The sequence below is a fragment of the Cyprinus carpio genome, chromosome A10, assembly GCF_018340385.1.
Source record: "Cyprinus carpio isolate SPL01 chromosome A10, ASM1834038v1, whole genome shotgun sequence".
In the NCBI taxonomy this organism is placed as follows: Eukaryota; Metazoa; Chordata; class Actinopteri; order Cypriniformes; family Cyprinidae; genus Cyprinus; species Cyprinus carpio.
The window spans coordinates 17,149,418-17,174,850 of record NC_056581.1 but is presented as its reverse complement, the minus strand read 5'-3'; the positions used below and the strand labels follow the sequence as shown (position 1 = coordinate 17,174,850).

The following is a 25,433-nucleotide window of genomic DNA, read 5'->3' as shown; positions in this document are numbered from 1 at the left end:
ACCACAAGAGAGCGCACAATGATTAAATATCGCAAATAAATACATAAATAATTTACTAGCGTGTTTCAACAATGTTTCTGATAGTAACTGGTTGTCTGATAGTAAATTCCAGGTACATTTGCACAGGTTTAAATGATGATATATCCTCAGTATAACCTCAGTTTTAGGTATTCTGAACCTGCAACCTGTGGTTTTCGCATGCTGCTGATACGTTCCTCAACGATAATTAAAGTATTATCACGTAGTTATTTGTATGCATAACTTATAATGGAATCTAATGTTTAAGATCCCATTAAAACCATTTGAAATATATTTAACATGGAATTAAAAACAGCCCATGACGGTATTGATTGCAACGTTCCAGTTAGACTGCAATATAGTCGCATGCATATTCTCAAATTCCGTCATCGAACATCGAAAATGTTATTCTGATATGATTCCGTTGTGTGCAACATATGCATGATTGTGTGCATGTGCATCACCAGAGGGCGCGTGCACTGGACGTGAGGACTGCTGTACTGATCCATTACAATAATACGGACATGTCTGTATTCTGTACCTTTGGACTCGTGGAGACAGTATATAACCTACTATAGATCTAGTAACCAGCACATGGATGTTTTCATCTGAATGCAGCGTGCTGATCGCATGCATCTGTGTTCCTCAAGCAGACCGAGAGCTTCTGCAATACACGAGAAAGACAAGAAAACCAAAGCACTCCATACAGGATTTGTGTCCAATACAAAAGACCGCGGATAAGGTAAGATGCACACTAAGCTTAACTTGAATAAAATAAAATAAAAAAGCAGAGATGTTTGATTACAAGGTTGTTGTTTTTTATTATCCTCCCCCCACCCCACAAATATCAGGATGCGTTCCATAGTATTATTTTATAAATAAACAGACGGAAAGAATAAATTTGATATGTGCAAAGATCTCGTGCTCGTGTGGAAGGATATTTTCACATTCCAGCTGCTGCCATTTTGTCTCTGTTTTAACCCCCTGGTTCTGTTCGGTCATTTTAATCAGATACGACTTCAGCAGATACGATAAATCTACTTTTCCACAAGGCTTGGTGACTTTTCCTACACTAGCCATCTGAACACAAAAGTATTAAGTGCGTTCCCGGTCAGATTTGATCGATCATTGTAAAATAAAAAATGGCTAAGACTATATAACACAGCAATTATTAAATCATTTGTTAAATTATATATGCACAAATGAATTCATGAGAATTCATCCATAATGCAGAACAGACACGAACAAATGAATGGATGACGCTATAACACAATATCCTTAATTTTGTCATCAATTTTGTCTCAAACATTCTGATTGAGATTAACTCTATTGGCATGGCTTTAGAGTAACTATATTTGAAATACATACAAACACAAAATGCAACAACGGCAAAGTTATTTCAGAGAGCAAATAGTTAAATCGGCTAACAAATAAATTATTACAAACAGCCACAAGGCAGAACATTAAAAAGAAAGCGTGACGCTGTGGGGGGCTCTGGCTGACACGTGCCAAAATACTCTCGCGAGAGCACAGCTGCTCAAAAGCGCATGGTAGTTGATCCTGGAACAACATTCCAATCAACCAATCAAAATTGAGATATAACTTTTCAGGAAATATCTGTTTTAGGCTTACGATCAGGGTTAGGTGCTTCTACACCCTTGTTAATCAGGTATCATTTCACACTGATTTTAGGAATAAATTATGGGTAGGGTTAGGTTTAGGGGTAGGGATTGGGTTAAGTCTATATTTCTGGACAAGAAAATTGATCCAGGAACATGTCTGTCTTGGCAAAATCACGGCGACCGAGTACACAGGTTATGGCTTGTCTTTATACAGGCTATGGTTATGGCTCATTGGCTCACCAGTATTCGTGGCGTTTTATTCTTGTCTAAAAATGTCAGTCTTTAAACCCTAATAGAATGTTGAATTGAGACACGGAATGTTCAAATGAGCCAAGACTGTTCAAACTCCAACGGTCAACAGTTCAAATCTAAACATGCCTTCTCATCTGCGTTTAATCCCTTATTCAAGGTCCTTGCACACAGCTGCGTTCGAAATCGCTCACTTGTTCACTCATTCACTAATCCCTACATAGTGTATGGCAGTTGAGTGCGCTATTATCAGAAAGGAGTGAACGAAATGAAGTGAACGAATTCGGACGCTGACGTATACACTGCATGTCAGAGCTGTCGCAGAAACATCTTCACATATGTACATTTATATTATTCCAGAAAATAAAATTAATAACAATAACACTCACAATGACTATATATACAATGAAATTATATATACCTCTGCTCCAACTTTGTGGTTTCAAAAATGGTATTATTAGGCCTAACTTGTTTTGTAACGCTTAATATATTCATTATTAAATTAAAATAAACACATATTACACATACATTATATGTATATTATTTTTAGTGTCTCGAAACTCTCCTGAGCAGCATTTTGTGCTCAGATAAGAAGACAGTGATCGTAGAGCCCCCTCAGGTGACCGTTATGCTGGTCCTTTGCTGGTTTATGCTGGTCATGTGCTGGCAAAGGACCAGCATAAACCAGCAAAGGACCAGCACATGACCAGCATAAACCAGTGTAATGGAGGCCAGCGAGTAGGTGCTGTGCAGGTAAACCTCACTCCCCTGATCTCAAGAGACGCATTAACGACTGATGCTAGTGGCTGCAGTCATTTAGCCTCCTTGTTAGTGCGTCCGCCTCCCATGCCGGAGACCTGGGTTCGAGGCCCACTCGGAGCAAGTACGAGGTGCGGCGGCAAGGACCCGGGAGAGAGGGGTTACATTGGTGCCGTGACCCGGATGGGAGTGATGTTTAGGGGGGTGAGTATAACGGAGGCCAGCGAGTAGGTGCTGTGCAGGTAAACCTCACTCCCCTGATCTCAAGAGACGCATTAACGACTGATGCAAGTGGCTGCAGTCATTTAGCCTCCTTGTTAGTGCGTCCGCCTCCCAGGCCGGACACCTGGGTTCGAGGCCCACTCGGAGCAAGTACGAGGTGCGGCGGCAAGGACCCGGGAGAGAGGGGTTACACCAGCATCCCAGCGTCAAAACATACCTAACCAGCATATGCTGTTTTATTCAGCAGTGATTAACGGATATTTTATAATCATCCACCAAATTATCATCACATCTCTAGTAAGTTAACTACACCACCTCAGTAAATTAGTAAAACATTAAACTGAGTTAATGCCTAAATAATATATTATTTTAATTTAATAAGGCATGAAATAACCGTTGAAGCAGAAATAATAAAGATTTAAACCACATCTCTCATTCAAACTCGCTCGCTCCCGCTCTCGTATCCAGCTCTCAGTCCACTCCACATTGGATTATGGGAAATAGTCACGGCGACCGAGTACACAGGTTATGGCTTGTCTTTATACAGGCTATGGTTATGGCTCATTGGCTCACCAGTATTCGTGGTGTTTTATTCTTGTCTAAAAATGTCAGTCTTTAAACCCTAATAGAATGTTGACTTGAGACACGGAATGTTCAAATGAGCCAAGACTGTTCAAACTCCAACGGTCAACAGTTCAAATCTAAACATGCCTTCTCATCTGCGTTTAATCCCTTATTTAAGGTCCTTGCACACAGCTGCGTTCGAAATCGCTCACTTGTTCACTCATTCACTAATCCCTACATAGTGTATGGCAGTTGAGTGCGCTATTATCAGAAAGGAGTGAACGAAATGAAGTGAACGAATTTGGAAGCTGACGTCAGAGCTGTCGCAGAAACATCTTCACATATGTACATTTATATTATTCCAGAAAATAAAATTAATAACAATAACACTCACAATGACTTTATATACAATGAAATTATATATACCTCTGCTCCAACTTTGTGGTTTCAAAGATGGTATTATTAGGCCTAACTTGTTTTGTAATGCTTAATATATTCATAATTAAATTAAAATAAACACATATTACATATACATTATATGTATATTATTTTTAGTGTCTTGAAACTCTCCTGAGCAGCATTTTGTGCTTCTCTAAAGACAGTGATCGTAGAGCCCCCTCAGGTGACCGTTATGCTGGTCCTTTGCTGGTTTATGCTGGTCATGTGCTGGCAATGGACCAGCATAAACCAGCAAAGGACCAGCATAAACCAGCATCCCAGCGTCAAAACATACCTAACCAGCATATGCTGTTTTATTCAGCAGTGATTAACGGATATTTTATAATCATCCACCAAATTATCATCACATTTCTAGTAAGTTAACAACACCACCTCAGTAAATTAGTAAAACATTAAACTGAGTTAATGCCTAAATAATATATTATATTAATTTAATAAGGCATGAAATAACCGTTGAAGCAGAAATAATAAAGATTTATATGAATCTCTCATTCCAACTCGCTCGCTCCCGCTCTCGTATCCAGCTCTCAATCCACTCCGCATTGGATTATTGGAAATAGTGCTTCAGCAAGTGTACATCCATTGTACACTCGAAATCACAGAGGATTGTGGGTAAAAAGTAGTGAATAAATCAAGTGAACGAACTCGTTCTCTAAGAATTCGGACAGCACTACAAAATGGCAGACACCCAATATAGTGCACTATATGGGGGATAGGGAGTGGTTCGGACACAGCTTAAAGCCGTGGTCACACTAGACTTTGAGCATGCAAAATTTGTTTGGACGGTGCTGAGAAATGGAGCTGCCAAGGTTTTCACAGTACACCAACAAAATATCCTCACTAGTTATAATTCTTTTCTATTTAAGTGATTACAATCAGTCACAAGTATAGTTAATCAACTACACACACGCACACATACAAATCTCATGCAATAAAAAAATCATCCGCTTTCCCACTGCAAACCAAGCTGCTTCTCTTTTTAAACAGGATGATGTGACACTGCTAAAATTAGCGATTCCTCCATGTTTTACACTTCTGAATAAGAGGTCACTTTATGACGGTTTAATCTTCTATTGGTCTTACGCATTCACGTGACGCAAATTCGCAGGTCAGAGTTCACCAAACTTGAAATTTGCTACGCAGCGAAATATCTTCACATGGGCTTGGGTATCCGGTTTTGATGTATTCGCATACGTATGAATGGATGTCAATGGAATGAAATGTCTAGTGTGACCATGGCTTTAGTCTGAAATTTTCTATGCGTTTTTTCGTATTCGGCATCCTAAATATTTGTCAGGCACGAAAACCTTGCACACTGAGTCTGATGCGTATTAATAATCAGTTGCGAAAAAATTTGCAAAACAATACAAAATGGAATCTTCAAGCAATGATCATTTTGTTGTCCTCTCTCTTCTTAAAGGGATCATATGATGGTACACGCACTTTTGTTGCGAACTGAAATATGTGTTGGCAGTGTGTGTACTCAACCACTCTAAAATGATAAAAATCCACCCAGGGTTTTTTTTAATTTTTTTAAATTTGCTCAAAACTTTACCCCTTTCTCAAATCGAGCCGATCTCAGATGCCTGTCTGTGTGATGTCACAAAATCAGGCCCCTCCCACGATAGTTTGATTGACAGTAGCATTCCAGCACAGACTGGACTGGCGTCTTACCTTAGTCCCATCCTGAGTGACTGTCATCAGTCCGCCATTGTTTCACTGCCGGAGCAGATGTAGACAAGAATAACTCCTAAGCGATTGAGGTGTTCTGTTGTTGGCTGTGGATAGTGAACATAGCAGTCTCAGTTGCTCCCAACATCGGAGCTGATGAAAATGTTTGTTTTAGAAGAAAATGCACCCCCGATCTACATAAATGCATCTGTTCGCGCCCATCATTCGTGATCCAGCTTCACCTACAGAAGAAGTGAGTGTAAGGTTTTTTTTTTCAATTAATCTTTTCAAATCGCTTTTCCAAATAATGTGCTTATTAGCAAGTTTCACGATGGATGCGGCTAAAGTAAACAGTCCTGGCTCATAAGAGAGGGGTGGGGTCAGCAGAGCTCATTAACATTTAAAGGAAAATTCTACAAAACTGCATGCTCTGAAAAGAGCTGTTTTAGACAGGGTAAAAAAAGATGGTTTACACTACCATTGAGAAATTTTAACCAAACTATGTTACAGACTTTTCATAAAGACCCTAAAGAATCATATCAACTTGTGGAAAATGGGCATCCTATGATCCCTTTAATAAGAAAAATAGAAAGAGGAAATATTTGGTCCATCCAATCCTGAGATTGCATAGAGAGGAAAGAGAGTTCCACCTCCTTATCAAGGAGCTGCGGAATTATCCCAAGCGATTGAAAGATTACTTCCGGATTTCAGTGGCTCAGTTGGATGCTTTGCTAGCGATACTGGAGCAACATTTAAAAAAAAAGACCACCAATCTCCGTGAACCAATTGATCCTGAACAGAGAGTGGCAATATGTCTCAGGTATGGACACACATACACACACACTCATGCTGCATCCCACGCCCTAAAGTATGTACTCTTTTGGTGAAAAAAAGTACACACTTTTGGGTGTGTGTAGTAGAAAAGTAGGCAATTGCGTCTTTAACGGACTGCTCTGTCGCATAGTTACACGCACCCTGTCACTTTACTGGCCTGTCAATCATCTTGTCTTAGTGAACATCCTCCACATTTCATTTCATTTAACCTACCATATCGGAGAGAAAAAAACTAGCACGTTGATCTGTCAGCCGTGGGTCTTTATGCAGAGAACTCTGCTCTTTTTTTTTTGCATAATGATGCATTTAAAAGTTAATGGCCAAATGGATGTTAATAAAATTCACATTGTTGTAGATGAAATATAACACCAATTTGTTTATTTAATTAATTTTTTTTAAGGTTTTATGTGTATTTTTTTTGTATCTAAAACCTTTTTATTTTAACTTATCTATTTCATTTTTTCAATACTACTGTAACATTTATACGAGTTAGATTTGGTACATGATTATGGTCAAAACAACATTGTACTTCAACAAAAATACTTTACAGCTACCTTTATCAGTCCATTCAAATGTTTCAAATACATAGACATAATATATATTACAGATACATATTACATATACAAATATACATTATATTTTAATGTAAAGACGATTGGGGGTCAACCAGCATACAAAATGTGTGACAAAGGCGCCTCCTTAATCGACTTGTTAAGGTGACGCAGAAGTGCAATCCAAAAAAATAGGTTTTTTTTTTTTTACTCCTACACCCTTCATCCTTTTGAAGTTCTCACTCCGGAGGTTAAACTCTTTGAAGGGATTAGGGCATAGGGATGAGCCCTTCTGAATGGAATGCAGGGTTATTGGAGTCTTACATACATAGTATGAAAATTAGGATGCAGGAACACACACTTGTCAGACGCCATTCTGGATTTTGGTGTTCCCAATCAATTTTTTTTGTTTTTTTGACAGACCAAAGTTTTGGTGGCACTGTGTAGACGTGATTGGCACAAAGTGAGGTCGTATTTATTATTTAACGTGCAGAAATTTTAAAAGAGAGTTTCGGATCAGTGTGCAAGGACCGTTACACTGCACAAGTCTGCAGTGCGTTATGGCTCTGACACGGCCACCGGAGTTGATCGCGGCTAAACTAGTCAATGCTTGCATTTATAGCAGCCACGCCACGGCACGTCCCAGAAGCGTCTCTCCATGGTGCTTCTCTTAAGATAGGCACCAAGTTTATATTTGATGGACACTGCGTCAAATCTGCACAGTTCAAATACACAAAAATACGCTGTGCAGACAAAAACACAGCTACAATCTTTTATCCTTGTCATTTGTAACTGGTCTTAATAACTTTGTCTGCAGGCTACAGCTCAACAATAAACACAATTAAACCGGACAAAACAACTATTTAGCCAATTAAATCATGATAGAACCCCCCCCCCCCCCAAAAAAAAAAAAAAATAAGAAAAAGGATAAACCAAGAAAACAATGTCAGACAGGCAAATCTCGTGGTCACAGGAATCAAGTTGTTTTGCTCTTGGTGTGAGTTGGCCCTGTGTGGAGGATGGAACAAAGCCATAATGCGCAGCCCCCCCCCCCCCAGAATATGTGTTTTTAAGTATTGCAGTATTTGTCATTATTAAACAAAATATTTCCAAAACAATATTTCGAACCATCCACTTTTTATGCAACGAAGAATGACAAGTTTGACTACTTTAATGAGGACATTTTGTAGGCTTCCATTATTTATTATTTTTATAGACAGATAATGATATTTAATAAACCTAACTATCACTCAAACCTGTGCACATTATACTAGATTGAAGAATCTAGCTCTTTTATGAGCTTTTAATATTAGAGAACATTTGATCCTATCAAGTGTAACAAATAAAATCATAAATGTGACTTCCTTGAACCTTGCTTGCAGTTCATTCTGTAGCTGTACAATGAAGAGGCGGTTTAGTGTTGTGGAGTCCCTGGTTCATTTATATGAGTCCAGTGAAGAGCAAAGAGATGCAGCCCTACATACGACAAGTGATGGAGGGATGGAAGAGGAAAGAGACGTGACCCTACTTAAGACAAGTGATGGAGAGATGGAAAAGGAAAGAGACGTGACCCTACATAAGACAAGTGATGGAGAGATGGAAGAGGAAAGAAACACGACCCTACATATGACAAGTGAGGGAGGAATGGAAGATGAAAGAGACATGACCCAACATATTACAAGTGATGAATGGATGGAAGAGGAAAGGAATCTGGATGGAGAAGCTGAGCTGGAGCTCTTTGATGAAGCTTCTGAAACAGAGGACAATACAGAGTTCGATCCAGACTACCACTCTACTGATGGAGAAGAGTCAGAGGAAGAGTCAGAGGTCACTGCTGACACTGAGGTGGCTTATCAGTCCAAAAACGGAAACATATCGTGGACTCCAGCACCTTCTCCTCAGAAACAACGAGGGAGATTACCAGCTCATCGTATCAAAATGACCTCTGGACCAACCAGGCTGGCATGTGCCCATGCTGAAGACATAAGATCAACATTTGAATTGTTTTTTCCAGATGATATTAAACACATTTTGATAAAAATGACCAATTTAGAGGGGAAACGTGTATTTCGTGATACCTGGAAGGACCTGGACTGGACAGACTTACAGGCATTTTTTGGTCTGTTGATTCTGGCAGGTGTGTATCGATCCCACCATGAGGCCATAAGTAGCTTATGGCACGGTGTATCAGGGAGGGCAATTTTTCGTGCTACCATGTCACTGAAAAGTTTTTCCAGTTTGTCAAGGGTCTTCTGCTTTTACAAAAGGGATGAAGAGCATAGCAGACAGAAAAGTGACAAGCTGGCACCAGTAAGGATCATCTGGGATAAATGGGTCGAACGCCTGCCACTCTTGTACAATCCAGGCCCAAACGTCACTGTGGATGAGTGCCTGGTGCGTTTCAGAGGACGCTGTCCCTTCAAACAATACATGCCAAGTAAACCAGGCAAGTATGGTATTAAAATCTGGGCAGCATGCGATTCCAGCTCGAGTTATGCGTGGAACATGCAGATATACACTGGCAAAGCTATCGACGGCAAGTCAGAAAAGAACCAGGGAATGCGAGTGGTCCTGGACATGACAGATGGCCTAGAGGGACACACCGTCACGTGTGACAACTTTTTCACCTCGTATGGCCTCGGCGAGGAGCTGCTCCGAAGGAAAATGACCATGATCGGAACAGTCAGATCAAACAAACCTGAACTCCCACCTGCACTCCTGTCAATGAAAGACAGGGCCCGATTATCATCCATGTTCGCCTTCACTGATACACACACTCTTGTGTCCTACTGTCCCAGAAAAAATAAAAATGTGCTGTTGATGAGCACTTTCCACAGAGATGCCAAAGTAAGTGACAAAGATCACAAGAAGCCAGAGATAATCCTACACTACAACCAGACCAAAGGCGGAGTTGACAACCTTGACAAGGTATTTTACTATTTGCTTTATTTAGAAATTTTCTGCATTAAATTAAACCATATGCATATGAACCATATGAATTTTTAAATGCTAATTATTTCTGCATGAAATGAAAATGAAGCGTATCTATTTTTAAATGCTAGTTATATATCTTTTTTGCTTTATTGACAATCTATTACAATAGGACGTCACAATATGTAAGAAAAGATCTGTCGCTAGTTCTGTTTCTTTACGATTTTAATAACAAATGGCCCAAATAAAGTGAACTGAATTGTCAGAGTGTGAGCTAAAGCAATGCTAAGATCATGGGTTCAATTGCCAGGGAAAGCAGTCACTGATAAAATGTAAATTTATACCTTGAATGCAATGTCGCTTTGGATAAAAGCATCTGCCAAGTGCATATGTAGATGTTTTGCTTGTCATTTCACTTCCAGGTTGTTGCCACTTACACCTGCCAAAGAAAGACAGCTCGTTGGCCCATGGTGATTTTCTTCAACATGTTAGATGTCTCCGCCTACAATTCATTCGTACTGTGGACGAAGATAAATCCCTCATGGAACAAAGGGAAAAATTCTAAAAGGAGGCTGTTCCTGGAAGAACTAGGGGTAGCTCTGGTGGCTCCTTACATGAAAAGACGGCATTACGTTCCCCGCTCGCCTGCCTCACAGAATATGGTGATACAAGCACAAGCATGCTCTTCGGAAAAAGATGACGTCCTTCTGCTAGCCTCCAAACATAAGGTGATGGAAGCACGAGCATACTGTTTTACAGCCAAAAAACCCAGCTCCTCCCCAGTATCAACCCCCACCAAGAGGAAAAGGTGTCAGGTCTGTGAATCAAAGAAGAGCACAAAAACCAGTGTGATGTGCAGTCAGTGTAACATGTACATTTGCAGGTCACACGCAATTACAACTTCTTATTGCTATTCATGCAAGAAGGTTTAAACAAGACTTAAGGCCCAGATATACTTCAAACAAAATCGAAGAACGAACTGATTTGATGTCATTTCGAACAAAATCAGGCCGAAATGAAGTTCGTTTTTGAGTTTGTTTTGGCAGTTCGAAACAGCTGACCAAAGCGAACTTTCTGGGGGAGTTTGTTTTGGCTTCTAAACACCTTTGAGCTTTCATTGGTCCGTGACGGTTACGCAGTCGGTGGGTTTGTTCTGAAACTCCACCTTCTTTGACATGCGATTTTATTCCCCCAGTTCATTTGTGAATCTCATTCTACGGAGGTCCGACAGGAGAACAACATCTCCTGAACACACTGGAGTGTCAAATAGCTGAGCTGGCGCAGATATATCTGCACCTGTCTGATCGCTCGCGGAGAGACTTTAAAAAATCAGAGAAAGCATTTAATTACTAGAAAGAAATAGCAATGAAGCATGGTGTCAAGGACCCGGAGTTATGCATAAAGCAAGAGAGAAACATCTGTGACAGTTTTCCAAAGCCATGAAAAGAATGAAAGGAAAAAGTAAAGATATAAGGTAGCAAGTACCAAATACATATGTATTGCAAGGGGGAAAAAAAACTAGATTCATACTGTAGATATTGCTATATTAAGTACATTAATTATAGGCGTTTATATGTACACTGGGGGGGGGGGGGGGGGCTTTCATGGGCAGCCTAGAATGCACTTACAACAAAATAAACTTTTTTATTGAATAATAATAATAATAACCTTTGTTCTCTTTCTCTGTATCATTGTTTCTACACTGGTGATTTTCTCAACTAACTTTGTTTATAACAAACAAGGCCATAATCATATTTAGAACATTACATTGTTTTGAGGAAAATATTAAGATCAGACCACTATGGCAATGGTAAAGAAACTAAATAAGATTTTTTTGTGAAGTAATCAATTTTAACTTATACTAACTTAACTTACTAATAATATTTTTAGCTATTTTAAAATATGTACCCATTAAATTTTGTAGTTGTAAAAGTTGTATTTCTAATATCTTGAAAGCACAAGACAGAAAATGCTATTGTCGTCACAATAATTATGAAGTATATGAATCACGTAAATGACAGCACAACTTTCAATTCAAAACAGCGGAATTTAATAAAAAAAATAATAATAAAAAAAAAAGGTCGAATAGTTTGCATCACTGGATAATATAGTTGAGCCGACTGTTGCTATAGTAAGTAATTCTTAAATTCAACATTAACAGCAAGTCAAAAGGGGGAAGCTTTCAAATGTATAGCCAATGCATTTTAGACGCTTAAAAATACTGCAACAGACTGAAGCCTCCGCGTGAATTCAGCGCGCCTTACATTCAGCTAATAAAATAAATATGCTACAATTTTCTGCAATTATTTTATGATTGTTTGGGAAGTCTCAAGCTATATCTTAAACTTCTCAAAATACAGTCGGCTTCAGATTGGTTTTAATCTATGCACAAAAAAATTAACGTAATCTTTATCTAATTCTGATTGGGTGTGCAAGACAGTCCTGCCCAAGAACGAAAACGAACTTCGTGTGAAGTATATCGGGGCCTTTAGTCATGGCTTATGCACTCTTTGTTGCTCAGTTTTTATAGTAGTTTTTCTCTTGCTGTTCTCTTTACCAACTTGTTTGCCATTGCAAAATGTATCATGTTTATTGCCTTTTCTCTTGACATTATTATTTAGTTTACGTCATTAGAGTTACGGAATGTTGACATTTGATGTTTTAAATAAATGAGAAGCTACAAAATAATGCATACTCTGTCTTTTCATTTTAACACTGTGTAAACAATGTGGCATTACTGGGAAAAAAGACACCTCAAAAGAAGCGTTATTAAAAATAGTAACGTTGACAAATAGTGTTTCTAAATAAGTGTATCATATATCAAAATTCAAAGTGTTTGTTTAAAAATTAAGTTTGTTAGAACTTTGTGTTTCCAGAGAGTCCATCATATGTCGATCACTACCTCCACCTACTGGTTATAATTACTTAATGTCATTATCATTCAGGTGTTTTAAATACATATATATTTTCCAATTTTTTCAATTTAATGAAGTGTATGTTTTTACAGCAGAAAAAGTATAAACATGTTTTTTTTATGAAAACTAATGGTGTAAATTACAGCTAGGTCTACAATAAATAAAAAAATAAATTATATACAAGTTTAGTGATGTTACTTTAGTAAAGTTAATTTTACATTTCATTTAAAATCCAGTTATGACTAGAAATAGTCTGTAATGAACAGTGTCTGATGGTTAAATGTATTTCATGTTAGAATTAATTGATGCTTTACATATTACTTTAGAAAAAAACAACAAAAACAATTTAACGTTATACGGTTTCATATAGCCTACATGGGTCCTTAGATGTGGACTGAAGATTTACCACCTTTAAGATTTTTAATGATTTTTTTACTTTCTTTCTCTTTCTTTCTTCTTATTATTTAAATGTGTAAAACATTTTATATTTTAGTTTCACAATTTTTGTTTTCTATTCTATTTAATGATAGTAATTATTAGTTAGCAGCTGGTTTCTATGTCAAATGCATTTTAGTCATGTTTCTGTTAGTGACACGCGTTGTCTGAAAGTAAACTGCCGTTTGCGCACTGTATTTTGAACATGCAATCTGTTGCTTTCGCATGCTAATACATTCCTCAACAAACGATTATCAAGTAGTTATTTGTATGCATATATGTTTCATTAGCGTCTTATTCAGCTTACAGGTGTGTGTAATGGAATCCGATATTCAACCCCCAGTTTACATTAAAAAATATCCCATGACGGTATTGATTTCAAAGTTTCAGTTTTTGATTGAAATATTGTCGCATGCATATTTACACATTCCCTCATCGAACATTCGGGAAGTAAGCTATCACAAATGTAATTCTGTTGTGTGCAACATCTGCATCACCAGAGGGCGCGTGCACTGGACGTGAGGACTGCTGTACTGATCCATTACAATAATACGGACATGTCTATTCTGTACCATTGGACTCGTGGAGACAGTATATAACCTAGATCTAGTAACCAGCACATGGATGTTTTCATCTGAATGCAGCGTGCTGATCGCATGCATCTGTGTTCCTCAAGCAGACCGAGAGCTTCTGCAATACACGAGAAAGACAAGAAAAACCAAAGCACTCCATACAGGATTTGTGTCCAATACAAAACACCGCGGATAAGGTAAGATGCAGACGAAGCTTGATTTGAATTCCTCACAGAGGTTTATTGTTTAGTAGGCGATTTTTCGAGTGTCATCATGCGTTTCATCATTTTACACAGAAGGAAATTACATCTGCATCTGATATACTTATTTGCAAAGATCTCAAGCTCGTGTGGAAGGATCTTTTCACATTCCAGCTGCTGCCATTTTGTTTGTTTTATTCCTCCAAGGGTTCCGTTCGGTCGCTTTAAGAAGATACGATATCTATAGTATATAGTCGTATGTATATATATATAATAATCGTACCAACAAAATCTAGAATCGTTGCATCCCTAATAAATATATATATATACGACTATATATATGATAAAGTGTGTGTGTGTGTGTGTGTGTGTGTCCTAATAAATATATATATTATATATATATATATATATATCATATATATATATTTTAGGGATGCAACGATCATAGATTTTGTTGGGTACGACTGAGAAATAATCACGGTTTTACGATTATGACGATTATTGTGCGTTTATTAATTTCACAAAATTATTAATATATAAAGTCACATGAAAACTCTTTAGATATTAAAGTGTTATTTATTATCTTGTTGGTGTTTGACTCATGAATAATACTGTAAAAGTTATAATAAATAACAATGTTAATGAAGTATTATTAATATAATACTATTAACTTTATTTATCCCACAGGGGAAACTATTAATATTGAGGGGAATAAGCTGAACTATTATTGTAATCAACTGTCATCCATACGTATTAATTTTAATAATTTTATAATAATTTATATGATTTTACATGTGGCCTGAGAAAATCATGTCTATTATTTTGGTTTGTGAGGTCGGAGATCGAGCTGCAGACACATACAAACATTCAGGAGGACACCAACTTGCTGTGAACCCTGCCCCACGACTTTTATTAATAAAATAGCTTAGATACTGAATTGCTACATTATATTTATCAGCAACGAGGGGGTAAAATCACTGTTTAAGTAACTAAACAGGCTTGTAGAGAGATGCGCTGCCGTTGACGCAGGTTCATATACACACACACACACACACACACACACACACACACATATAATATATATACAATGTTTTATCAACAAGATATATAAGATGTAGGTGACTTTGTTTCAACACAAACCAAGATTTTTAACACAAACTGTTGCAGTCTGTCAGTCTTATAATGGATGTGGATGGGAATCACGGCTAAAACACAATAAAACTAAAAAAAAAAAAACATTCACAGACAAAGTCACCTACATCTTGGATGCCCTGGGGGGTAATCAGATAAACATCAAATTTACATTTTTGGGTGAACTATCCCTTAATGCAGCCAATGGGTGGAGCTTGATGTCCCTAACCCTAACCTATACCTAAACATAAATAGATTAAGCTCTACCCATTAGGAGGCTAAGACTAGAAGGGATACAGCTGTGGCTACACATCGATATAGCAGAATTTTTGTCATGCTGAACAACAACAATCATTTTTTATTGTTGCTATATTTGCATTATTGTAAGGGGTAGGTTTAGGGTTGGTGTAGACATTAATAAAACACAATCAAATAGGTAGAAATGTAAATTTACTGTTAACTTCCGGCCGTTGCTGTATCCCTTCTAGCCACAAGCCCATTAGGTCCACATATGTGGAGCTGGATTAGGTCAGGCTCCACCCATTTGACCTATTTGGCTCTGCAGTGAGCACCACTTGAGATCTGCTGCTTGCAGTCGGGAGAGGTGTTGAAAACAGAGATGCAAAGTATGGCACTTTCTACTTCCTATAGTGATGCTTGTGTGATGTTTGCATACTATATTAGATGAAGTGGATTAGATGCAGTATTTGTCCTGTAAATAGACGTTTCAGACCTTTACATGAAGCTGCAGGAACACTTTTCATTAAGTACTTGATGTACTGCTTAATACAATGCCTATATGTACAATAATAAAAGTTAAAAATAAGCCTATACTATTTAAATACCAATAAAGTGGGTGACATGGCGTCGGCATTGTCTCAAGTCGGAAAATAATTCTTTCCAATATGCACTCCTTCAGGTCATATGTTGATCGGTTTGCACAGCGCCGTGCAAGTCGAACACACCTAACCATTTATCTCCAATTTATATTTTAAAATCTGTTTAACTATGTGTAAAAAGTGCCGCACTAGGCAGGGCCCTAATGAGCATAACTATCACACAAACCTGTGCACATCATTAGATTTAAAGATAAGTGTAATCTGGCCCATTCATGAGCTTTTAATTTTCATAGTAAGGACAGCAAAATGTCCTCCCAAAGTGGTTTTAAATACATGTTTTCCTGTAAGGTTATAAATGTGGCTTACTTGGACCTCGCTTGCAGTTCATTCTGAAGCTGCACAATGGAGAGACGGTTTAATGTTGTGAAGAACCTGGGTCAACTGTTTGACTTCAGAGACAATGAAAGTATGACAAGTGATGGAGGTATGAAAGAGGAAAGAGACATGACCCTACATATGACAAAGATTTTGTATAATGTTGTGAAGAACCTGGGGGACCATGGAAAGAGATGTGATCCTAGAGACAATGAGTGATGAAAGGATGGAAGAGGAAAGAGACTCAACCCTACGAATGGATGAAAGTATGACAAGTGATGGAGGTATGAAAGAGGAAAGAGACATGACCCTACATATGACAACTGATGAAGGGATAGAAGAGGAAAAAGACAAAACCCTACACATGACAAGTGATGGGAGGATGGAAGAGGAAAGATACGCGACCCTACATACAACAAGTAATGAATGGATGGAAGAGGAAAGGAATCTGGATGGAGAAGCTGAGCTGGAGGTGGAGCTCTTTGATGAAGCTTCTGAAACAGAGGACAATACAGACTTCGATCCAGACTACCACTCTACTGATGGAGAAGAGTCAGAGGAAGAGTCAGAGGAAGAGTCAGAGGTCACTGCTGACACTGAGGTGGCTTATCAGTCCAAAAACGGAAACATATCGTGGACTCCAGCACCTTCTCCTCAGAAACAACGAGGGAGATTACCAGCTCATCGTATCAAAATGACCTCTGGACCAACCAGGCTGGCATGTGCCCATGCTGAAGACATAAGATCAACATTTGAATTGTTTTTTCCAGATGATATTAAACAGATTTTGATTAAAATGACCAATTTAGAGGGGAAGTGTGTATTTCGTGATACCTGGAAGGACCTGGACTGGACAGACTTACAGGCATTTTTTGGTCTGTTGATTCTGGCAGGTGTGTATCGATCCCACCATGAGGTCATGAGCAACTTAAGGCCAATTTTTCGTGCTACCATGTAACTAAAAGTAATTCAATTTTAGTCTTATCTCATCTGCCTCAGAATCTTCAAGGTGTGTTTTGGCAAAGCTCAGTCGTGACTGCATGTGGCCATTCTTGAGGAGTGGCTTTTTTCTTGTAACACTCCCATACAAGCCACATTTGTGGAGAATTTGTGATATTGTTGTCACATGCTCACAATGTCGACTCTTTGTCATAAATTCCTGCGACTGCTTCAGAGTTGCTGTCGGCCTCTTGGTCGCCTCTCTGACCAGTTTCCTCCTGACTCTTTGTTCCAGTTTGGAGAGATGTCCTGATTCTGGTGATTCAACTCAGTGATTCAGTTTTTTTTCTTGACATGTTGGTTTTATGATCTTTCACTTGGATGTTCTAAGTTGGACTGAGTAAATACAGCTGGATAAAAAAAAAAAAAAAAAAAAAAAAATTCAGGCTGCAAAGAAACAAATATTTTAAATGGGGGTGAATATTTTCTATATCCTCTGTATTTATTTGTTTTTATTTAAGGCCAAATGATACATAAAGTGAATGAATTGTCAGCTGATAAGCTAAAGCTTTGGTGTTTTTGTGTACGTGTCATTTTGTTTTCAGCTTGTTGCCACTTAACACCTGCCAAAGGAAGATGTCACATTGGCCAATGGTGATTTTTTTCAACATGTTGGACGTCTCTGCCAACAACGCATTTGTGCTGTGGATGGAAATAAATAATTTATGGAACAAAGGGAAGAAATACAGAAGGAGGCTCTTTTTAGAAGAGCTAGGGAGAGCTCTGGTGGCTCCCCTCATGAAAAGACGGGAGAAAATTCCCCACACTCCAGACTCTCAGAATATGGTGATGGAAGCTCAAGCAAGTTGTTCACCAGTCAAAGCCACTCATCTCTCACCAGTAACCCCAGGCAAGAGGAAAAGGTGTCAGGTCTGTGACTGAAAGAAGGACATGCACATTTGCGGGTCACACCCTGTTATGATTACTTACTGCCAAGCATGTAGAAAGAAGGTTTAAACAAGACTTACATACTGTTTGTTACTTGGATTTATGAATAATTCTTTCCTTGCTGTTTTCTTGTTTACCATTGGAAAATGTGTAATCTGATTATTTCCCCATTTTGTTGGCTTTTTTTAAATCAGTTTATTGCATTAGAGTTTCTAAATATTGATGTTTTAAATAAATAAGCTGCAAAAATAATGCATATTCTGTCTTTTCATTGTAACGCTCTTTGTAAGTCTAATGTGGCATCACTGCAAAAACAGACACTTCAAAACATGTGGATTTAAAGATGACAATCTTTGACAAATATTTGTTTTTCTATGTAAGTATATCTAAGTACATATCCAAAATCATAACTTCTAAATTAAAATTAACTTTGATAGAGCATTGGGTTACTGAGATAATACCAACATGTGGATCACCAACGCCACCTGCTGGTTATAATTGTCATTTCATGTCATTGTCATGACAGCAGATGTTCAAAAACATACATGATATTTATCTGATTTTTCAGAATGAAGCCAATGGTTTCACTGCAGTAAAAGTAATAAATGTGTGTTTATTTTATATGAAAATTAATGGTGTAATTTAGAAATTAGGTCTAAATGTTTTTATTTTTTTATTTATCCCATTAAGTGAAGTTAACGTTACTACATTTCTTTAAAAATTATTTATTGAATTAAAAATATGATAAATTATTTGGTCACACTTTATTTTAAAGTCTAATTTTCTTCTATTAACAAACCATTAACTATGACTTTTGCCTAAAAAAACCTAATTTGCTGCTTATTAACAGCTAGTAAGGTAGTTGTTAAGTTTAGGTATTGGCTAGGATTAGGGACGTAGAATATGGTCATGCAGAATGTGCTTTATAAATACTAATAAAAAGTCAATATGTTAATAATAGGCATGCTAATAAGCAACTAGTTAATAGTGAGAATTGGTCCATATACTAAAGTGTTACCAATGATTTATTTTAAATAGATTAATTACATTTATTTACTCTCTGGTGTTGCTCTAATGTCATATGACATTTCTTTTTCAGAATACAAAAGGATAAATCTAAAAAAAACTGTTAGCACTCCTCTATAATGGTAAAACAGTGATGAACTTGAAGCCTTAATATAAGAGGCAAAACTATAATTGAATGATCGCATACGACTTTGTGCGGTTAATTAGGAATAAATGTAAAAATGCTCAAAAAGCACTAACCTTGAGAGAAATGTACTTTGTTTTAATTCATAGAAAATTACTTAATTTAAGTATTGTAGCAATGATAATGTAAATGTATAAAATAGAATTGTATTGGTTGTTGTTTATATTGTAGGTTTATTTGTTTAACCTGGAAAATGTTTAATTTTGGGGTGAACTGTCCCTTTAATTTGTATTTAAAAATGCTTTTAGCATTTAAAACTGTTACTTTTATTTTGTATATATTTTCAGTGTTATTTCATAGCTCCAGCGAAGGCCAGTCCAGATGGCTTTCATGTCCAGACTGTCTCGGTCACGGAGTAATTCCAGATCTCCCAGCAGAAAGGACTCAGAGAAAGGCTCTCCTGTACTAACCGTTGCTGAACTAGAGCGTCTGTTGTACACTGGGAAAACCGCCTGTAATCATGCAGATGAAGTGTGGCCAAGACTCTACATAGGTGACCAGTGAGTAGCCCATGAATATCTGCAGTTTTGGCCATATACAGGATGTTGAACAAGAAATGATGCTTTAGAGGCTCATACAAAACTAGTATTGAATTTTCCAAACAAAAACAGATATAATGGTCTTCACTGATCATAACATTTTTCACTTAAATTTGCAGAGAAATTGCCTCAAACCGTAAAGAACTCATCAAGCTTGGGATCACGCACATCCTCAACTGTGCTAAGAGCAAATGGAGAGGTGGTGCAGAGTGTTACGCTGGCATGAACATCACGTATCACGGCATTGAGGCCCACGACTCGCCCTCTTTCGACATGAGCATCAACTTCTACCCAGCGGCTGAGTTCATTCACAGAGCCCTTAGTTCTGGAGGTCAGTTCAAACGGAGCCTTTTTCAGTTTCAGTTTTAAGTTTCCAGGTCTTATTAAAATCAAAAGCACAACAGTTTTACAGCCTGATGATGCCATAGAGTGCATTACAGCCAGCCCACTTTTTCAGCGGCATTCGTTACGGAAGTATTTTTTCCATTCATTTTTCCCATAAAGATTTTTTTTTAAATCCTTGTTGGGTTTGTTAAAGCGTCATGAACCAAACCAACTAGCCATGAGGTGAATCGCAACAAACTTTTATTTGAAGCAAAAAAAGTATTTGAAAATTGGACAAAATGACAAAGGTACAAGACTGTACTTAATGGCTTTAGTGAAGGAAAGAACTACAGTCCCTTTAAGCATTGCAAATTACATAATCAAATTAAAAACTGTTGTGAAATATAAGTTTTATATTAAGATTAATATTTATATAAGCTTTTGATTGCATCAATAGAAACAATATATTTAAAGTTTATTGCAAAATATGCATATATATATATATATATATATATATATATATATACATAAATATATTTAAACGTGTGCATATGAATATGAATGTAGTCCAAAATCCAGTAATTTTTACAAGAAAATTTGTTTTTTCCATTTTTTTCTAATTTATGATTTTCATAACCAATTAAACACTCAGTATAATACTTTGAACAAAAATTGGAAAATTTACATGAATATTTGCTGTGTCCCTTTTTGTACTTTTGTCATTCACGTGAATATTTTGACATGGTGACTTTTATTTTGTAGGAACGGTTCTTGTGCATTGTGCCGTCGGACTGAGCAGATCTGCTACGTTGGTTCTGGCCTACCTCATGATTCGGCAGAACATGACTTTAGTGGAGGCCATCAAGACCGTGAAGGACCACCGTGGCGTCACGCCGAACCGTGGTTTCCTACGTCAGCTCAGCGGTCTGGATAGCATACTGCGTGCCAGCCGTAATGTAACATAAAGCCACTGGTAGCATCTAAATTTCAACCATTCTGCCCAGGCCTTTACCTAATGTGTTTGTATTGCAGAGCGTCTTTACATACAGTGAGTTTATTCCAGCTGTCCTTCTGCGGTCAGTAGAAATGCCTTATTACATCAGGACCTCTAGAAATGTGTGTAATGCCTTATTCGCTGTTAAATGTTCACATCTGTTCATGTGACCACCCACTGAAGTGTTGATTACCATAGAGAATTACATGCATGCTTTCATTAAAATGAGAAGGAATGCTTAATGGGGCTATTCACACTCAACATGTTTTTGCATTTAAAATGCAATTTTAATTAAAACGAAAAGTTTAACTTTTAATGCCACATTTTTAGAACAGTTTGTCATGTGCAAGATACTGCAGTTAAGCAAAGGCATTGGTCCAACATGTCCGTCTAGTGCATTTTTACAAATAAAGGCAGAGCAGTGTAGAGGAAGGCAAAAAAAACAAAAATCGTTGTGAATGATCCCAAGCCTGGTTTATGCTTGCCACAAATTCACTTGGTTGTGTGTGACAAAAATTATGTCATCGCACCACTGGCATACAGTTCAAAATGGTCAGTTGGACAGACAGAATGCGCTAGAATGAGAATCGAATTTTCCAGATTCATGTGCTGGAGACAAATACGGAAAACCAAAACATCTGGCATCTTGAACAGATCTTAAAGGGATATTCACCCAAAAATGAAATTTACCCCATGATTTACTTACCCTTAAGGCATCCTAGGTGTATATGACTTTCTTCTTTCAGATGAATCCAATCAGAGTTATATTAAAAAATATCCAGGCTAATCCATGCTTTATAATGGCAGTGAATGGGTGTCATTTGTCAATAGTCCAAAAGAAATCCAATAAAGCACATCCATCCATCATAAAAAATGTCCCACATGGCTCTGGGGTGTGAATAAAGATCTCCTGGAGCGAATTTATGCGTTTTTGTAAGAAGAATATTATTTAAAACTTTATAAACAGTAATCTCTGGCTTCTGCTAACTGTTGTATGTGCATTGCATAGATGCGTTTTATTGGACTTTTTTTTGGACTCTTTGAAAATATCTGATTGGATTCGTCTGAAGTCATAAACACCTAGGATTGCTTGATTTTCATTTTTGGGTGAACTATCCCTATAAGCAAGAACCTGTTGCTATTGTTCATACTTAAGATTTGAAGACAAAATACAACCATAAGTATTCAAATTTGGCATTCCAGCATGAATGATAATCCACAATTGCAGTTTTGTTATAAATTTGCATGTGTTGAATCACATGAAAGCGGCGCAGTAGAATGCAAAAACATGTTAGGAGCCGTTCACTTTAGAAAGATGAGACGCAGTGTGGTGGAATAGAGAAAAAAGCAAGTTTCATATAAGTTTTTTAAACAGATGAATTTAGAGCTGATATTTCGAAGGCCGTTATCACGAGACACAGCAAAAAAAGAATAAAAAAAAGCCAAAAAGACGTGCAAAAATGCATTCTGCCTGAGCAATCCTTTAGCTACTGCCACAGACCCCCATCAATCACTTAGAAAAATAGAGACCACATAGAATTGTCATGACAACAAACCTAGCAACACCCTAGTGACCACCTACAACACCATAGCAACCACTCAGTGAACTTTAGTATCAATCTAGACATAGCAATGCTTTAGCAACTGCCAACAGCACCCTAGCAACAACCCAAAACAATGTACCACAAAATACTACCATACTGACTGTCCAGAACACCCCATGATGATCCATCGATTTTACATTTAAGTTTAAATTTGCATTTCATTTTAGGTAATGTAGCTGGTCACATGTGATATGACACTGAGGTCTAGTGTACACAAGACTATATGCAAATTACAGTCAGTTTTGTTACACAATATCTTATTGATGTGTGCTTTGTATAAATACAACAACAACAACAACAACAACAAAAAGATCTCATGCTAAGTATTCTACATGTTTCAAGTTATACAAGTTGTCTCTTTTAACTTGTTTTGTATGGTATTGTAATATAGAGTAGCTAATGTACACAAGTGCAGCCTTCTTGTACTTACAAATCCAGCAAATCCTCAAGTGCAGTACAATGTACCGACTGTAGCTGTATAAATTACAGTGTGCTAGTATTATTGTCATTTCTGTACATTTGTATTATTGGGGACAGCTGTTTATTGTATCTGTGTATGTGTTCGTCATCATAACACCTAACAAATATTCAGTGGAGCTGAACTACTGCCAGGACTGCAGATCTCTTCCACTGCACGTGGATCTAAACTACACACCAGTTTGTGTCTTAAGAACAAGTGTTGATCGCTCAGAGATTAAACTTGTTTTGGACCAAATTTCTGAGTTATGGGGCGTGCAGCCGGAGACAAAATGGGGCGTTCAACAAAATTTAAAAGCATTGTTTGTTTATTTATAATGTACATGAAATCTAATAAACATTATTTCATTTTTCAAGTTGCTTTTGAGCTTGATCTGGAAAGGACTGTTTATGCATAGCTATTTAAAGTATTTTCCCCAGCAAAACAGATTTAATTGACTGATTTATTTATTTCACAAAATATGAAAAAGCCATACGTGCCACTGTTTTTATTTATTTATTTTTGTTTGTTTTATTGAATTTTTATGTTATATTGAGAAGAATAAAATGCTTTGTGTATACTAGTTTTTGTTTTTTACTTGATTAAAAAACACTAACACGGTTTGAAGTTAAAAACGTCTTTATGATGGATTTGTTTCTTAAAAACAGTTTTTCTCCTCACAAGATGTTAACTGATGGAGTCGAGTGGTGTGGATTATTGTGATGTTTTTATCAGCTGTTTTGCAGAGGATCTATTTGTGTGCAAGTGATGTAATGCTAAATTTCTCCAAATCCATTAAGATGAAGAAAAACTCATCTACATCTTGGTTGGCCTGAGGTTGAGCACATTTTCAGCAAGTTTTCATTTTTAGGTGAACTATTGCTTTAAAACCCTTATATAGCCCCATCCATGTGGTCATGTCATTCAAAATGTAGAGCATGTTGAGTTTAAATGTTTTACATTTCATGATAAAAAAGTATTCCAATTTAAATTGACTGACTTATGAAATATGAAATCTGTCCTCACTGTCCATGTGAAGGCTGACTCTAAGTTTCTTTGTAGTAGAGAGTTTTGAAGTTGACAGAGTACCACTGAATGTTTAGGGCTGTTTGCTTGTGTATAAGGAAGCTGGTGAGGGAGCATGGAGGACTAGGAATCAATCATTTGCTATTTATGTTGTTAAATGTTGTTAAAAGAGAAACTACTAATGGTCTACACTACAGACATATTTACAATCACCTATTTAATTAATTTCAGTAATTATGTATTTAAAAAGCAATAAAATAAAATGGAAAAAAAATTAAAAATCTGGTCTGGGTTGCACTAAGGTTGATCTGAGTTTTTTTCTTTTCTTCTTCTTCTTAATCCCAACACAGTAGCTGAATGTCCAGCATAACGAGAAAGTGAGCAAAACTGAAAATTGGCAATGGATTGAATTTTCTTTATTCAAAGAATTAAGAATAACTCATGAATAGCTCTCACAGCATATATTAAATATTAAATGAATCTTCTGTGAATTTACTGTGGTGACTTGTTAGGAGGGTGTGAACAAATAACTCTGAGTCAGCTTGATTAGTTCCCAGCGTACAAAGACTCTAAAGCCACCGGCTCAAATTTGCCTTTAAACAGGTCATATTTCAGTCTAATTTTCCTTAAAAAAGTTTAATTTTATTTCTTTAGGGTTTATTTTTTGTTATGATTTATTTTATTTTGGGTTAATGTTTTATTATGTGTTTTTTTTTTTTATTGAATTTTTTAGAAAAAAAAAAGATTAAAAAAATTGTTATATTATATGTGCTTAATTAAATGGAAAACAAAATTAGGAGGCTTTGACTGTGATTTATTTATTTATTTTCAAATAAATCAGTTTGAAATAAACTTTACATGGGTTAAGAAATGTTTGTGCTTTTTTTAAAACAATTTCACATTTTAAGAACTATTCATGCATATATGTATATATATATATATACATATACATATATATATATATAATATATATATATATATATATACATATATATATATATATACATATATACATATACACACATATATATATACATATACACAC

At 36.8% G+C, this 25,433-nt stretch overlaps 1 protein-coding gene across 4 annotated transcripts; it reads left to right on the top strand.

Moving 5' to 3' along the window:
• The first annotated feature begins 211 nt into the window (after positions 1-211).
• On the top strand, positions 212-23,738 carry LOC109058981 (dual specificity protein phosphatase 26-like). 4 transcript variants are annotated; one of them, XM_042765539.1, is made up of 4 exons: positions 362-760; positions 19,732-19,944; positions 20,103-20,314; positions 21,070-23,738. In XM_042765539.1, the coding sequence occupies exons 2-4, from the start codon at positions 19,766-19,768 to the stop codon at positions 21,270-21,272; spliced, it is 594 nt and encodes a 197-aa protein (XP_042621473.1). In that variant the 5' UTR covers positions 362-760; positions 19,732-19,765; the 3' UTR covers positions 21,273-23,738. The 4 variants fall into 4 exon arrangements, with proteins under 4 accessions (XP_042621472.1, XP_042621471.1, XP_042621473.1 ...); XM_019076179.2 differs by lacking the exon at positions 362-760 and adding an exon at positions 13,639-13,999; XM_042765538.1 differs by lacking the exons at positions 19,732-19,944; positions 20,103-20,314; positions 21,070-23,738 and adding exons at positions 8,332-8,776; positions 16,919-17,885 and having other exon boundaries at positions 212-760.
• Positions 23,739-25,433: the final 1,695 nt, after the last annotated feature.

What these genes read in the sequence shown, in the direction of transcription:
- LOC109058981 (XM_042765537.1), top strand. Translation starts at nt 8,351, where the DNA reads ATGAAGAGGCGGTTTAGTGTTGTGGAGTCCCTGGTTCATTTATATGAG. An exon ending in GAGTTGACAACCTTGACAAG is followed by an intron (nt 9,878 to 10,302) that starts GTATTTTACTAT and finishes TTTCACTTCCAG; the next exon opens with GTTGTTGCCACTTACACCTG.